Below are 17985 nucleotides of genomic sequence, written 5' to 3' on the forward strand. Positions count from 1 at the left end.
GATGTCATCAAGTATGAACTTATTTTCAACTTATAACGGGGAAAGCATTAGCTGAGAAGATGGCTGGATAAATGTGTATGAACTGAGTAACTAGAGCAGGGACAGAACAGGACTGGGAACTAAGCTGTTGGTTCTGTTACACTAATGAAGTTATAACCCAGCATTATATAAATAATATATGTTCTGTATACATAGCTAATATGGTAGACATGAGGTCACACAGATTTACTGTTATTTTTCCAAGTGCTGACCACGTTAACTGACCGTATGCAATATTAGCAGGAAGAAAAAAATCTAAGGGTATTCCTTCAAAGGTCTTGATATGTATGCTCTGATATATGCAGCTAAATTGCATTTCCCTCATGGAGTGGAAAGGGGGGGATGGGGCCTGTATCCCTCTCTAGACCCCTGTCACAGTAGTAATGAAATGCAATTACCCCCCGCCATCTTTCTCAGGCCTGTAGATTCATGCTCCTTTACTGATTGGCATTACTACAACAAAATCAATGGGAAATTAGTATCAGACCAAATGCAGACTATGTAGATGATTAATGGTGAAATCACAGCTTAAAAGCAGGAGCAGTACTCCAGTACAGCACAGGACCCCTTACAGATCTAATGTAATCAGACTGCTGGATAATACTGGATATGCTGGCTACATGCTATCAATTGTAATTGTGATCTAAACAACGGTCAGCTAAAGCTGCTATATTGGAAATAACACAATCAACATGATATTTATTTTTCTATAATGCTATATTGCTTTTTTATGATAATCGTGACATTTGTGGCTCACCACTCTATATGTGTCCTTGTGTGTGCATGCACCTTTTTTGTATATTTTATTCCATTTTCCATCTTTTTTATAGTATTCAAAACCAAAACATAACCTTTCAAAATACCAGTGTTAACAATAGTTATACGTTTATTAAAACTGTAAACTGTTACAAATATTTGAACAGTACAAGTACAAGTTTAGCTTGAAATTACACTGCCTGGCCAAAAAAAAAAAAAGTTTCACCACCTGGATTTAACTAAGCAAATGATATGGAGCTGCTGCAGTTGGTCAGGTCTAGGTTCAGCAACAGTATATGCTGAAAGAATGAGGTCAGCTGACTACCTGAATAAACTGAATATAGACCAGGTTATTCCATCAATGGAATAATTTTTTCTTCCCTGATGACACGGGTATATTCCAAGATGACACTGCCAGGATTCGTGGAGCTGGAATTATAAAAAAGAATGGTTCAGGGAGCATGAGATCATCATTTTCACACATGGATTGTCCAGACCTTAACCCCATTGAGAATCTTTGGGATGTGCTGGAGAAGACTCTCCCATCATCAATGCTGCAAGATCTTGGTGAAAAATTATTGCAACACTGGATTAAAATAAATCTTTTGACATTGCAGAAGCTTATTGAAACAATGCCACAGTGAATGTGTGAATCAATCAATGCTAAAGGGGGTCCAACGAAATATTAGTGTGTAACCTTTTTGCTTTCTTTGACCAGGCAGTGTACAATCAGTGGAGTGAAATTTAGACCATGTTTAATGTTTAAATACTCATGACAATCCATGGACTGTGTGACATTTTGTACAAATTGTACATGCCTGACATTGACTATATTTGTGCAAAGGTATACAAATGTTTGCATCCCCAATGATTTTGTGGGGACCTAGGGAGTTACATAATGAAATGAGGGGGAAAAAGGTTTAATACTTACACAAAAAATTCTCAATAATTAACAGTTCATTAAGTTCCCAAGAACTCAAAGCCTATTTCACAGTAATTAATGAAATGTCTTGAAGTAAGCCAGTGTTAAAATCTTAGAAAATAAGCTTGGTGCAAAAAAAGGAAATTACAAGTTTGTGTAAACAGAAACAGATGCATTACCAGGAAATGGTGTGGTTTTTAGTGCACAGTTATAAAATTGGAATGCTTCTGCAATACTTTTTAAAAAGGTTTTTCAATTCAGTTTTGCAAGTGGATGTATTCCAGTAATGTCCACAGTTTTTATCGTAAAAGCCCCGAGTTTTGAAGTGAAGGAAATGTCTATGACCGAAATGATCATTTTAAAACTAAATGTCAACAGATTTCTGCTGAAGGCCTTTAAAACTCTTCCCTTCAATCAGAAAAGAGAGAACTGTGGCAAGACGCTTTCTCCAAGAAAGCTTCTTACGGTGAGAGTGTCTAAAGTAGCTGGTGCTTCCAGTGGAAATGGCATCAAACTGCTCTGTGAGCAGCCAGACCTGCCAGACGAGAGTGAGGATGTTGAGCAGGAGCAGCAGGAGCACCCAAGCCTCTCTCCCTGCTACTGAGGTCCAGCTCCAGTGCTCCTCCAAGGCCAGCCTCCTGTACAGATAAAAGCCAGCGCTGCTGACGAAGATGAGGTGCGCGACAATCATGGCCAGGATGAAGAGCACGAAGGTCCGGTGGTTGTTGCGCCCAACACAGTGGTTGAGGAAGAGGCAGTGGTGGTCATAATCCAGAACACAAAAGTCACACAGGCGGCAGTGCTTGCAGTTATCCACTTGAAATAGCTAAAACAATAGATTGAAAAAGCAAAATGTATTTGAATATTTTTAGTTCTCTAAAACAACTCCTTACAATTCTTTGTTTCCAACAAAAAACATTTACTTAACAATTTATGGCACAGATTTTATTTATTTAATTTTAACCACCACTGCTTTAGCATTACCAAGGTGCATAATGTTGCCCTGAAATAACAAATAAAAAAAGAGTTTTATTAAAGCAGCACTAGGTATGATTTCCTTGATTTTTGATCTTTTTAAAGAAGTAAAATTACAGCTTGAAACTCACTGCAGCGCTGCATTCAGGTGTAATAGGAGGAATAGCGGTGCTCTCGTGTCTGTGCCGGAGCTCCTCTGAGCTCAAACCAGACTCTGTACGTTTTCCGAGGTGGCCGCGACCAACTCTCGCGAGAACTGCGACCTGCTTTCCGACCTTCAGTTCTAACAGTTCTACAAGGACTACTGGATCATTCTTTACAAACTAACATATAGACACTCTTGTAGAAGCTGGAAAGAGACCGAATATGTCTGTGAAAGCCAGAAAACGAGAAAGAGAAACTAATCCGCCTGAAACATTCATACACTCTACAACTGTAGGGGAGCTCACGAGCACAAAATCTCAATCCTACCTAGAGGAGCTTTAAGTGAACAAAAAACTTGTTTTGTGACATTTTATGAAAAAAAAAAAAAAAAGAATATTACAGAATATAAAAGGAAGGCGTAAATAAAAAAAAAAAAGGGGTTTGTTGCTCGAGAGCAACACAATGCCATAAAGAGTTATTTTACCAGTTATAATTCATAAGCGCAAATTACTGTATAGTCATTAAGATGACCATATTTGTGGTGTGCCACAGGGTTTTGTTTTAGGGCCTATAAAAGTGAGGTCAATAATAATATTAGTAAAGAAGCGTTGACCTAAATAAAGGTGTAAAGGGCTTAAGGTGTTTGTGTCTTTCAGTACAACATTCAATTTTCAAATGTTTGTAGACACCACTTTGAATAAATGTATTCATCTCCTTTTAGTTGGGCAGTCAATTCCAATTAGTTAATTCATTTACTTTTTTAATGCTTTTTTCAAATAGAAATTGATATTGTACATTTGCATATATAACCTGCTAGAGAGCATCTCAGTAGGTGGGCTTGCACTTCTGTCAAGAAACTTCTGGAAAACTATTTTAGGTTGCAATGATTTTCATATTTTGCAATTTTCCTATATATAATAAATTTATTTTTGCACTTTGTTAAAAAAAAGCTGCTGGTAAGGTTGCTTTAAAAATAGCTAAATTACATTTATTTTGGTAGTTTTACTGTGCTTGCATTGTTTGGCTCCCTTGTTTACATATTAGTTTGAGCTTAAACAATCAAAATCGTAATTAACAACTGTATTTGAATTTTTGGATTGGCAATGATTCATACCAACATTCAAGGTTTCATGACTGATACTGAACAACAGAACATTTAGAAGAATAGAAGATAGAAGAAACGAGTGTGTGTAGACTTTACTTACCTCGCAGTAAATGCAGAAACGACTGGGATTCTGATTGGCCTTTAGCAGCTCAGCTATGCTGGCGAACCTGTGGTCTGCATCAGCTGCTCGGAGTCGGCCTGGATTTTGTCTCAGAACTTTCCAGAAAAGCCCAAGAAGCACACAGAAATGGAGAACTGAAACATGCAAAAGTGTATGTGCTGGCCAAATACGTATAATGATCAGGAAAGTGTCTGAAATGTTTGGACAAAAAACAACAACAACAACAACCCAGTAAGTAATGTGTGATGTAACTTTTTTTCAGCAAAGGATATTAGGAAGAATTTTATAGTAAAAGCAGACTAAGGAATGAACGATGCCTGCAGTCAGAGTTCCCAGATAGATGGGATTTGGTAACCTGGAGGCAAAAATAGAAGACAAAACAAAAATCAAAAAGACAACTAACTAAATTAATGTAAATTATTAAAAAGGAAGCATCAATCTAAGGAGATAGAAAAAACATTGGACTAACTTCTGATAGCTGCTCATTCTGTGGTACTGTGAAAGGGTGACTTTTGCCATCCAGGGAAAGAACACTCCACAAAATACTCCTCCATATTCTCCCAGTGCTGCAGCTATGAGGAGCACTGCTGCCCCACTGAGACTGGGCACCAAAAGCATCCAGTAGTACACCACTGCATCAGAGATAAACATATTTAATATCCAGACTATTAAAAGGTATTATTTCTGCTTATATTTGTGACATAAAAAACAGATGTGCACATTTACCATATGACTCTTTGGGTTTCTGATCTTTTGGTTTATTGTAGAATGGAGTTAAGATTTTGCTGAGTTGATGATGTCTGTATAAAAACATAGAATAACAAATATGAAATCCCACCATCCAAACAGCAACGTCAGAACTGCACAAATCAGCAGTTGAAGAATGCCTCCCCTCCTTCTAGGAAGAGCTGCTGATATAAATAATTGCAAAGGTCAACGGACCTATAAGTGGTTCCGTGATTACAGAGGTCTAGAGGTGTGAGGCCAGTGTGGTTTTTCATGTGTAAAATGTGGAATCCCGCACTCTGCAGTAGCAGCCAGCACACCTCAATCATGCCCTTCTCTGCAGCCACGTGCAGTGCTGTCGCCCCCTGCTGGTCCACTGCATCTGCTGCACATCTCTGGTAAAGGAGAGAGCACAAACAACAATAGTAAAAGTGTGTCAATATTAAACTAGCCAGGGTTTACAAGCATAACCATATGACCATATGATCATATGACTGTGCTGCTGTAGCAACTGGGTGTACCAAGTGTGTTACAGATTCACTGACACAAGAGTGTTACAATTATTATAGGCTTACACACACAAGTCAAGGATTGTATTGTGGCGAAGCCAATTACGGTACTGTGAAATCCCTGCAATCTCTGCTCAGACTAGAGAGAGCAACTGGAAGCTCAGGCTGTACATCAGTGAATTGTATTTTACTTTGATATGATGCTCTTCTGTTGTCATATAGTCATAGCAATAGCATTATCCAGGGTTCATACACTTTTCAACCAATACATATTCATGACTTTTTATGACTTTTCCATGTCTTCACAGCCAATTTTAATGACCATACTATCTTTAAAACATCAGTACAGGCACGGCAGGAAACAAAACAAAACAAAAAAAAAAACACTGTGAAATGTCATGTTTTACTAGCTGAACAATATTTCTGCATATTCTGCACATATCTGCCTTATATGTGTAAAAGAAGCCAGACAGCATTTTTCTTTTACTGAGTAAATTTACAGTTATAGTTAAAACTAAAACTCCAGTCTGAACAGGACCTACATAGACAGCTAGCTAATGCAAAGAGATGTGACAGATTTGCTCAAAAAATTAATTATTTTTTAAAACCAAAACAGTCAAAAAAATGTTTTTGTTTTTTTTCAAAACGCCCTGGGTATTTTTCTTTTTTCAAAATATATCCAAGCCTGGAAATTGCTATTTTCAAACTACAGGTTTTTCATGACTGTATGAACCCTGATTATCGCAATCCAAAATATATTATACTAATACAACCTTTTTTCTTTCTAACACCTGCTCTCGATCAGTCTCTGATACTGATAGCAACTCTTTCTAAGCAAACTACTCAATAGGTTCCAATAAATTCTGTTATCTATTCCATTCTACTTTCTGAATTCATTTACCAGGCCTTTTTTAGGTCAATTAACCTTTACAATAATGGTGTTACACACTGCATGGATTGTTTTGCTACATGGACAGAGTGTTTTGCTACTGCTGGCCTTGTGTGAAATTATCCTACAAAAAATTGTTCCATGGTATGTGTGTTCTCTATTGTGGATACAGATGCTCTATTTAAGTGTCAGTGTTGTATCAAAACTATTTTTGATATCTATTCTTGTGTGATTGCTTTATGGAATGTCCCTCCTTTGATATGCTAATGATTTTTTCCTTTATTAAGCAAATCTATTGTTGGGCAATAAAATTAAAAATGTAAAAATATATATACAATATAATATATAAAAAAATAATAATAATAACACAATACAAATCACCATATTTGTGATATTACACTTCGAACATGGGTTTCCCTCTGTTGGAAATGAATATGAGTGACACAGTTTAGTTTCTGAGAGATGAAATGCAAGTTATTTAACAGATTAATTGCAACAGGTTCAAATAGTCAAAACAATATAACACTAGAACATGAATCTGTTTTTTGCTCCCAAGCTCCTCCTACAGGTAAGAAGTACATTTACATTTTGATTACAAATTTAACCTCCGGTCAAATTAAGGTATTTTCGTAAACATTAAACAAAGGGGATTACAATATATTTGTATGTTGGGAAGTATATAGAGTGCAGTGTGTTAATTGTGTTACAAGTAAAACTGCTCACATTGTTGCGTAGAAGGTACCTGACCACATCAGTATTCCCCATGGAAGCAGCTATGTGTAGAGGAGTGACCTGGAAGTGATCACCATCTGAAAACCGGAACATGGTGGTCTCTGACAGATACTGCATGGCAACACTGATAATCAGATAACATGAAAGAGGATGATCAGTTCCTGTGGACCCAGCTTTCAAGGTCAGAATCAGGGCGCATGTCAATTATTTTACTGAATGATCCAGATTATTTTACAAAATTGTGATGTTATATGGGAGAGATTAACACTGAGGTAGCATGCCATGCAATATTTCTACAAACTCAAAAAAAAAATTATCATAACTTCTAAACATAAATAAATTTCAAATAGCAATGCAATTACATGCTCTAAGGCTTCTCATAATCTACTTCACCTACAAGATAATGGCAGTTTCAAAATCTACTTCACCTGAAAATAATGGCAGTCATTGTATTTGCATAGTTATTACTATTCTACAAAATTCAAATTGGGTGTATTTTGGTGGCTGCAGGCAAATATTTGCAGTAGAAGAAAGCTAAAAAAAACTCCTACTAAGACACGTTGTATTCTATCTATCATAAGGTCTAAGTTCTAACAATTACATGTGCTTTAACACAATTAGGAAGAATAAGTGATTAATGCTTGTCTATTTTCATCTGTGTTTATCTGTGTTTAATCAATAACGAGGCATCACAGCTACTCCACAGATGTGTAACACTATGTGTATTAGGCCATCATGTTACAGTTATTAATTTATGGTACATACAGTTGAACAGAGAAATGTGATAGCTTCCACTGAAATTGTAAGCCTACTGCAAGTTTGCAACACACTGTGCTAAGCTTAACTCAAGCAACCCAACATTTGATTTTGCATACTAATGCAAACAAAACATAGGAGCTACCCAGTCTGTATCTTTCCAATCAGTGAGTGCATTTTCCTCACGTCTTCTCTATGGAAGAAACAGGCTTAGTTTTTTATGCTTTTTAATTGTAACCTGCTGCCTAATAAAAATAACTATGCAATAATTTATGTTCATTTATTTTATTTATTTATGTATTCTCATTGTACTGAATTATGATGTCCAAACTGTAGTGTAAACTAGGGGTGGGTGATATGGCCCTAAAATAATATCACGATATTTCATGGTATTATCTCTATAGCGATCCTCTTGGGGATATGACAAAAAAATAAAAAATACACTGCTGCAACAAAACAAAACTTACATTTTATTATCGTATACGATATGATATTGCACACGTCTAACTAGGATATTTAAAAAATAAATGATACTGGACAGATATAATCTGTCTCTAGTAGATAGTTAATAGGAAATGAGAACAGTGTGAATTTTTCTTTTGCTTAAAACAGCCGAAAAAGTAGAACCCTGATGCGATAATTAGGGGTGAATGTTATGGCACGATATTTCAGGGTATAATATCGTTCGCGATATTCAAAAATGTTGGTGTACAATACGATATGGCACACCCCTAGTGTAAACAGCACAATGAACTTTGTAATGTAGCAACTTTATGCTTATCTATTAATAGCTGTAAACAATATACAAATCAGGACACATACTATGTTACAGTGTTAATCACAATAATTTATATGGCGATATATTTAACGATACTTTTAAATCTTTTGACTGACAGGCCTGTCCCTAACGGGTCAAAATGAATGCATCCACAGATCAAACTGAATATTCCAGTACTCACATGTTTCCCCCACTGACTGCATGGTGGAGTGATGTTTTCCCCTGTAGATCCACAGCAGCCAGGTCTGCACCATGCTGCAGCATTTTATGCATGATGCTGATGTTGCCATGTCTATTACAGAAAGGTCATAAAATAATAATGCAGTTATTCATACACACTTTTCATGTTGCAGTCTGCTGCTAGACAACCATACATAGATTCTCTGTGTGCTGTAAAATGCATTCTGCTACAAGCAAAGTCAATCAAACATGGAAAGAACTTCAGCTAGGATGGTTCAATTTACCGGCATGCAAAGTGAAAAGGGGTTTGTCCTGCATCACAAGCAATGTTGGGATCGGCTCCACAATTTAAGAGGAGCTCAGCTATTGGACGGTTTCCATGAAGAGCAGCAAAATGAAGGGCAGTAAAACCACCCCAACCTGGAAAAAAAGAAAATTGTGTTATAATAAGACTATTTATACATATTTAAATTATTATTTTTCCTAAAAATGGGACAAAACACTGAATGCCTGTTCAGAGTTCTTGCAATTGCACAAAATGTAGTTGACTGTGCGTGTACTGTTTAGTCTTTAGTCAAGAATTAGGCCTGTCACAAAAAAATACATTATTAACATACATACATAATCTTATGCTTTTTTTGTAACATCTGTGTACTATGTATTCTGTGATCAATCAATCAATCAATTAATCAATCAATCAAGAAAGACAGAAATAATGAAAGAAAGAAAAAGAAAGAAACACACCTACTCATAAAAAACAGACGACACGTGATCCTTCACTGCCAAAGGTAATAAAAAGGAGACAAAGAAAAGGTACACCCTCTTAAAGTCCCCTCAGGTACAGCCTGACCTTCTCTATCAAGGTGAGAATCAATGAATAGTTAATAAAGGAAACGCTAGCTGAGAGAAACAGTGGAAAAAACAGTGAAAAACAGCTGCACCTGACAGTCTAAACCAACCTACAGACAAACAGAGCGGTCTGTAATCTTACTACACTTTATTCCTACCTTTAATAACACTTTTCACAGCGCAAACTGTTACAGTTCCTACCTTTCTGCTGTAAGACGGTCGTGTCGTCTTCAATGAGCTGGGTGACCCGCTCGGTATCTCCTCTCTGAACAGCCTCAAACACCCCGCTTCCTGCAGTCACTGTACTTAAAGACATTGTACCGCATCACCGTGGCGGTAACAGCAGCCTCAGTGCTGAAAGAACAAGATCTTCATTTATAATGTCTAACTTTCTCCTTTACTGGGAAAAAGTAACGGAAGCTGCTGCCAACTAACCAAGCAACAAGACAAGGGAAGACAGCCACAACAAGCGAAGCCGACCGTTACTACTGCCCAACTGCACGGTCCTGATTTAAACGACTCCGCCCACACGCTTCTGATTGGCCCAAACAGCGCACGTGACTACAGACTGTCTATTTTCAACATTTCAAAATACGAGCCCAATTAACACGCAGTAAGCAAACCTGCATAAAATCAGTGAATCTATTGAGAGGAGAGAATACCCACTTACGAACCTCTTTCGGGTTTGTTAGACCACCAAGAGTAAATCCAAAGTCCGAGTAAATACAAAATGAATGGGTTTATATGAAGCATTAATAAATTGTATATTAAAAATGTCTCTGTACCACAGAGAGACCAGACCAGCTGATTCAGGGTTGCCAGGTCCAACAAAAAAATTTCAGCCCAAAGTCAGTCTAAACCCCGCTCTTCAGAAGCTTAAATTAGCCCAAAGTATATGTCTATCACACGTTTGAAGCAAATGGCAAAACAACTATGTTTGTTTACGACTTAGTATTTTGATCATAAGGGATTTATCTTAAAGTCATTAATAATATTGTAACAGTGTTTTATTAGTTCCTTTATAACAGTTTACATCCCGGTCAAGAACATTTAATGGTAACATAATTAGCAAAAAATAATCTTGTTTTTATTTACTCATTTCTGTTCTTGCCCCTACTGAACCCTCTTCTCTCCTCTTTAACATTTTTTTCATTGCCTGGTGATTTCTGGTTACATTGTGATCTCCTCCCGGAGGCGGGGAGCCGTGGGTCCGCCCCGCACCGTGACACACAGCCCCTGCCTGTCCCAGCTGGTCTGCATTGGGACTGTTTAAGCAGCCAGCTGAGAAACCAACCAAGCCTTGTCAGCTGAGACTGGTATAAAGACTCAGCCTCAGTTTTCAGTCAGCGAGAGATGCTACAGATGAGAGGAAGGTTGAGGCAGAATGGACTAAAAGTCACAAGTTATGTGTAGTTATGTTTTGAGTAGATTTTGGGTATGGTGGAGGGGAATTTTGTCAAAATAAAGGTACGTTTGAATTCATTCAGGCCCTGTGTCTGTGTATCTGTGTGCTTCCTGACTGTCGGGTCACGGTGGCCACGTCACTACCAGCAGGGGCGCCGACATACTATGTACGTATATATCAGAGACTGTAAAAAAAGATGGACGCCGTGTTGCCGTTCCCATTCATTCAATGAAAATGAAGCCAAGAGGAGCGAAAAAGACTGTGGAGAGACAGCCTACTCATTTGCATAAACCCGCCCCTGAGGGCTGCCTCGAGTTCACAGGCTGCGGAGCTGACGGTCTGTTATTGATCCCGCCCATAACCAGCCCTTTTACAATAACCACACCTTTTTTGAATAGAACTGAATAACGTTTTAAAAAACTAAATCTGTGGGGATATAAAAAATTGACAATATAAACAGAGGTCATACTAGCGGTTGCATTAAAATAATGGAGGTAGAATTACAGTATATTAGAAAAAAACGTGATTAAAAGTTGTCTGTTTTGCCATTTAAACCTATGGGGATGGGGGGGTTACACAGCTTTTTGCAACCGATCATACATACTCCTTCTGACTGCAGATGAGACCATGATACTTAACCTTGGTTGGGCTGGTGGGACTGCTTAAGACGAGCGGTGGAAAAAATCCCTTATTTTTAAAAACAAATTAAGGATATACATATTTATAATATATTTAATATTATAATAATCAATATTAAGGACTGAAATTACATTTGCTTGTGTTTAAGTGCTTTACCCTTTTAACTTGTATGTAAGATTCACTTCAGTCCTTCACTCTCAGAACTACAGTTTTATGGAATGCCACAAGATATGCTAGATCAACCAAGGGTCACCAGCAGTTCACAACAGTTTTTGCATTATAGATAATAGCTAAATAAGGTAGTAAACACTATACAAATCACTGCTCGGTGCTCTTGTTGTTTTCCTCCGTCTAAATCATTGTGAGATTCTCAGTAGGAGTGCTGTAACCAGAAGCAATAATCAATCAAACAGCCTACTTACAGACTGTAACTTACAGACTGTAAAAGCGTCCAAGCTCCACACAACAGGTGAAGAACAATCGGCTTTAAATAAAAAAAAACCCATAACATACAGCATACAGCAGTAATGCTAGCCTATATATGGTCCAAAATCGTTTGTTGTAGAAAAATGCAAATATATTAAATAAGTTTTCTTTACTTTTTATCGGAATTCTTCAAAATACGTTTCAAAATGTAAAGAATATACCGGATAAATATTTAGACCTTATGTTTAATTTTGTATTTTAGCCGTTCAGCTCCATTCACCTCATTCATTGAGGACTCCCTCGCGGGCTCCCTCTAGCGGTTAGCAGTAATTTTCTGATATAACAGGGGAGATATGAAGTGTGTAGGCTATATGTAAACCAGCTCTGCATAAAAATTCATTTGACGACCATCAAAATGTTATCAGAATTCATACAAGGCGGACAGACCTCACTTACGTCGAGTCTAAATCAATAAAAAGAACAGCACAGGCATAGTCATTTTCTTTGGATATTTAAAATGATTGAAAATATATTTTTAATAATAATAGCATGAAAATGAAACTGGAAAAACATTCAGAGAGACTTTAATTTTGAATTTAATAAAAAGATTGCTCAGTTCCCTTGATTAAATACAACATGTTCTCGATTTAAAACCATTTCCTCAAATAAGTACATTCATCAATTTAAATATGAAAACGACTTTTTAATTACGAAAAAATAATAATAAATCTAAAAATAGATATATTTTTACCTTGGTACTTTAGGGCACTCGCACCTTTCCATTCTTAATAATGATCGATTTTTCACTAGTTAGGTTAGAAGTAAACTTAGCTGTTTCGGTCTGCTTACGCTGTTTTGAGGTCTACTTAGTGCCCGGTAAGTGATAAAGGTGGGGTAACGTGGCGAATGATATCTATAATTTAGTTACCGTCTGTATGACCTATAGATACATAAAGTGAAACACATCTCCGAGTCCCGAATAAGGAAGGGAGTAGTAAAATCGAGATTATATTTAAACTGTGATTAATCTGCAAGGCTTTCTCTCCAGTCCTCTCTACAGTGTTTAGCAGCAGAAGCAGAATTCAGCATGGTGGTGTGAAGTGAGCTGAAGACTCAGCCACTCTCCCCCTGACATTCCCTACAGCTGAGCACAGTCATTATACTGAGACACAGCAGAGCACAGTCATTATACGGACCAGCCATAGCACAGCAACCGTATAAACAAGCTAAAAAGTTTAGCGACGAGACTCACAGTTAGACGGACATTCCTGATGAGTTTTTTGTGCCACAAGGAATTTATTCAGAAAATGTATTTCTACCATATTATTATTATTATTATTATTATTATTATTATTATTATTATTATTATTATTATTATTATTATTATAGGTTTTAGTTATTTAGTTATTGAACAAAAAATATTATTTGTATTATTATTTGTATTTTTATTATTAGCAGCAGCAGTAGTAGTAGTAGTAGTGTTGCTGTTGTTGTCACATCTACATCAGCCTATCCAAGTCCAAGTGGGGGAGTTTTAAAGGTTAAAAAGTATTTTTTTGATCTTTTTCATGTTTTATAAAATAACCACACGATGTCACTACTGTTCAAAAGTTGATGAATTGCTCGTGGATCTTTCAGTTCAGTCTTGGTCATATTTCAGTTATTTATCTAAAGATTTATGAGAATTCATGTTTTTAGAGATCATGGTCAGGATTTACTAAGCTTCTCAGAGTGGGAGTGATCTAGGGGTTTATTTCTGTTAGTAATTATGTAAGTCATGATTTAATGTTTATGTTAAAAAATCTGTGTCTGTCAGAATTTCTAAATGTAGGCTTATGAATAACATGCAGTGTTTAAAATGATGTGTTTTGGGAAATTCTGTGGTTGGAAATGTGCAGCATTCATTCCTCTCAGTAGGGACATTCATTCAGAGCTCGTCTATTTCTGTTAGACAATCTTTGTTATTGACTTTAATTTTGTGTCAGAAATTATTTTTTTTTATTTTCATTCTTCAATTCTTTTTCTGTTTTTCTTTTTTTATATTAGTGATCCTCTTTGAGCCTGAAGGTATTGATTTAAAGCTGACAGAACTCCTCCACTTCTCCTTTTTTTCTCTAGGAAGTAAGGCACATGACCATCTGCAGCTGATGTAAGAGTTTCTCTTTGTGCAAAGTTCAGGCACCCACTGCAGATTAGTCACTGGCAGATTAGAGGTAAGGTCCTAACAGACGTGCCTCAACCGGCCACTCACTGAGCGCTATGTGATGGAAAGAGGGGGGGGACATCTCACCGCAGCTGGACTGTCACGCCAAGCTCAGAGCAAATAAGGAATGCCTCCTACCAAGCAGCAGGTTAGTGTCACATTTCTGAAACTTTTGTAAAAACAGCTTAAAATTGTTTTGAGTAGCTGTATTTCTGCTGAGAGTATTACAGGGCATCGTATTGGATGTCATGTGGGACTGAGCTGAACTGGACACTTTAGCAACAAGTGTTTTCACATTTGTTCAGTGTAGACTATGTTTAGCTTATGGAATGTGCTTTTAGCAGTACCCTGTTTTACCAGTTTTGCTCTGACATGCAGATACGAGAAGATATAACAAGAGAGAAATGGTAAACAAGGAAGACTGGCAAAGTGAATCTTCTGCCATAGAACATTGTAGTTGTCTCATAGTTTCCTTTGCACAAATCTTAGGCAGCTATGCTGGTCATGTGCTGGTCATTTTTCGCTGAAAATTAGAAACATTTTCAACACAACAAGGACATCCCTTGTTCTTTTAATAATGTGCAAAAGTTTTGGAATTAGCCTCATTCACAAGCTGCAGTGGTATGTGTGGTGCAGAGGTGATCTAGAAATGGGAAATCTGATCCATAGTATATTAGTAGTATACAAGTACAATGTGAAAAAATTGTATGTACTGGCAAAAAAATAATTTCCTCATTAAAAATACAGTGGTGTGAAAAAGTTTGGGCACTTTTCACCAAAAACGTTTTTATGATTTTCCTTCATAAATCATTGATTGTTCAGTTCAGCAATTTCAGTTAATTATCTTATATACAGCTCTGGAAAAAAAATAAGATACCACTTTCTTTGATTTACCAAATTAAAAACCTCTGGAATATAATCAAGAGGAAGATCAAACCAAGCTTAATTTTAGCACCAGGAATGGCATAAAGTCATCTAAAAGCAGCATGTAAGGCTGGTGGAGGAGAACATTCCAAGATGCATGAAAACTGGGACCATTATAGGGTTATTGCACCAAATATTGATTTCTGAACTCTGAACTTCATGAATATTAGCTTTTTTTGCATGATTTGAGGCTATGCATCTTTTTTGTTATTTCAGCCATTTTTCATTCTGCAAATAAATGCTCTAAATGACAATATTTTTATTTGGAATTTGGGAGATTTTTTCCGTAGTTCATAGAATAAAACAGTTATGTTAATTTTACTCAAATATATACCTATAAATAGCAAAATCAGAGAAACTGATTCAGAAACTGAAGTGGTCTCTTAATTTTTTTCAGAGCTGTATATTAACTCAGTTATTATTAACTGAAAGGTAACAGACAGTTATCATGAACCATTAGACAAGATTGTCTTGATGTAATATGCTCTATCATCAAATCATGAGTTTATTTTGAGTAAATTAGTTATTAGAATAAGACATTGAATAAGGTACTGTTAAGTCGTTTATGTATTTGGAAATGACTACTCATTCTAATAGTACCTTAAAGATTATCAACAGAAGGTCAGTCTGTTGACAAACTAACCTTAGTTGATTCTCTGCAAAGTACAGGTATAGTGTGTATATAAGTGAGTATAGATTTCTCTTTGATTGTATTTAACAAATACGCTGCATGTCTGAATGTTTGTGGATATACCTTATAACGGATGCATTCGGCTGGTTCAAATTTCACTCATTGTTAACACACGTGCAAATGCACACACAGCTTGTCTAGTCCCTGAGGAGAAGTATTGCCAAAAGAACACACTCACTGAAGCAGATAAAGATGAAATTATTAGCACCTGGCCTTATGTGAGGCATAAGAGAGCATTGAGCATTGATTGCGTTGAGAGCATTGAGCCAATACTTTTGGGAAAAGTTGGGGTATTGGGGATGAGGTGTGGTGGTGATTATCCTACATTCTGACTATACTAATGCTCTTTTCATTGTATGCAATCAAATCTTCACAGCAAGTGCTTCAAAATCTTGTAGAAAGAGTTTGCTGGACGACAGGGACTGGTAAACTATTTTAATATATCTACAAGGATAATCATGGGTTACAGTTGTGATGGAATTAGTGTAAAAATGAATTAAAGGAATGTTAAATATGGTTTAAATTGGTCAAAGTGATGCCACAATCCTGCGTCGCTGAGAGTTCCATAGAGTATAACAGGCCTCACTGTCTGCACCATCCTTTGATGCAATGGTAACCAGTGTGGGCATCTGTATGCTGATGTAAAGTACGGCCAGTTACTGTTCTCCTTCAGTGATGTAGCGTCTGTGGAAACTGAATTTGAGAAACACTGCAGTAAATGTAACACATTGTTTCTTTTACTTTGGGGAAATTCCAGAAGTTGTGAGAGCTCTGAAAGTCATTGTGTGATTGGCCTGTTTAGCCCATGGAACAAAATATCATCTTGTAATATGAATAAATGTCGCTGTATCAATACTGTGTGTGTGTGCATGATGGTACTGTTTTAGTGTTCGTCTTGGCATTAAAAACATGTGTATTCTGTAACGCCCTTCACGCAGCAGCCTCAAACAGGAACTGGGTTATATTTGCAGAACTGTTCTTATTTCACTCTTAATTTATCTGATACTTTTGTTTTATTCATGCACGGTTCTGTAGTTGGTTCTTTATTTAACTATGTGTCTTTTTAAAAATATTTAACTGTATAAAGGACTGTTTGTAATCCTTTGACCTAAATATTAAAGGAAGCTGGTGGAGATATGGAGAGGATCAATAAGGAGACCGGGGAGCTGAGCGCCTCTGGGGAGATTGCAGAGAGCACAGAACTGAAGACAGACAAAGCCCAGACTGAGCCTAGCACACAGGAGGACACACACACTGACGCAAACGCAGTCACGGCTCTCCAGCAGCAGCTCTTACAGCTCAGCCAGGCCGCGGCTGATCAGAGAGAGCATGAGCTTGATCTGCTTCTGCCTCTGTTTATTCAGGTAACTAGCACTTTCATTGTGCAATAAGTGATTAAAGGTAGGGGTGGGCGATATGGCTCTAAAATAATATCACGATATTTCAGGGTATTTTTGCGATAAAGATATACATGACGATATAGGAAAACTAAAATAATTCATTCATTTCAGGAATATAGTATAATAGTATAACAGAATAATCATAATGAATAAAATAAATAATATAGCATAAAATAATATAATGCAGCAAAAATATTGCAGAATATTTAGTGCATGCATATAAACTGCAAACTAAAACAATTATACAATAAATACACCTAAAGCTTTACAGTAAATAATAGACTACTTTTAAGACAGAACAGCCCTATTATCACGATATGGATTTTTAATATCATGATATTTCTGTGTCACGATATATTGTATACGATATTATATTGCCCACCCCTAATTAAAGGATTGCAAAATATCACAGGATCCCCTCTAACGAGTGTTCGTCATAATTAAAAAAAGGTTTTTAAATAATAAATACAGTCCATCATAAAAACACAAAGCCTACACTGCTGATACAGAAAAATACACTGCACAAGTAGCACAATCATTTACACCCATACACATTAGTAATTTAGAGTCCACATTTCTTCTGCATTTAAATGTCATAACTTAGCATTGATCCCATCATGTTGAGCAGAGCTGAACACACTAAGTTAGTCAGCAAGCTAGGTTAACTAATGTTAAACTATTGTCAGTTTAAACAAAAGGCATAATGTAATGCTAGCAGAATTTACGATATTCAAGTGCCTTTCTCCAACATGTAAGGCTAGACTAGCATGATTTATTTATATTGGCCTAGGTCCCCAAGCAGTTGCCAGCCTTGCC

The 17985-nt window shown here is 36.7% G+C and overlaps 2 protein-coding genes across 4 annotated transcripts in view; one reads left to right on the forward strand and one right to left on the reverse strand.

Annotated features, from left to right (window-relative positions):
* Positions 1 to 907: 907 nt before the first annotated feature.
* Positions 908 to 9995, reverse strand: si:ch211-223a10.1 (uncharacterized). Of its 2 annotated transcripts, XM_049481659.1 has the most exons (11): positions 9917 to 9995; positions 9683 to 9835; positions 8917 to 9052; positions 8634 to 8744; positions 6910 to 7042; positions 5005 to 5183; positions 4789 to 4862; positions 4532 to 4694; positions 4335 to 4417; positions 4042 to 4232; positions 908 to 2543 (listed from the first exon to the last, which is right to left on the reverse strand). In XM_049481659.1, the coding sequence occupies exons 2-11, from the start codon at positions 9795 to 9797 to the stop codon at positions 2082 to 2084; spliced, it is 1647 nt and encodes a 548-aa protein (XP_049337616.1). In that variant the 5' UTR covers positions 9798 to 9835; positions 9917 to 9995; the 3' UTR covers positions 908 to 2081. The 2 variants fall into 2 exon arrangements, with proteins under 2 accessions (XP_049337616.1, XP_007249600.3); XM_007249538.4 differs by having other exon boundaries at positions 9683 to 9994.
* A 3973-nt stretch (positions 9996 to 13968) lies between these two features.
* The window catches only part of wdfy4 (WDFY family member 4), an 82107-nt gene continuing 78090 nt past the window's right edge, over positions 13969 to 17985 (forward strand). For both annotated transcript variants that reach the window (XM_049481324.1, XM_049481325.1), the window contains exons 1-2: positions 13969 to 14302; positions 16891 to 17133. In XM_049481324.1, coding sequence (XP_049337281.1) covers positions 14282 to 14302; positions 16891 to 17133 — 264 coding nt within the window. In that variant the 5' untranslated portion in view covers positions 13969 to 14281. The remainder of the gene's footprint in view (positions 14303 to 16890; positions 17134 to 17985) is intronic.

Source organism: Astyanax mexicanus, chromosome 7 (genome assembly GCF_023375975.1).
Source record: "Astyanax mexicanus isolate ESR-SI-001 chromosome 7, AstMex3_surface, whole genome shotgun sequence".
Taxonomy (NCBI): domain Eukaryota; kingdom Metazoa; phylum Chordata; class Actinopteri; order Characiformes; family Acestrorhamphidae; genus Astyanax; species Astyanax mexicanus.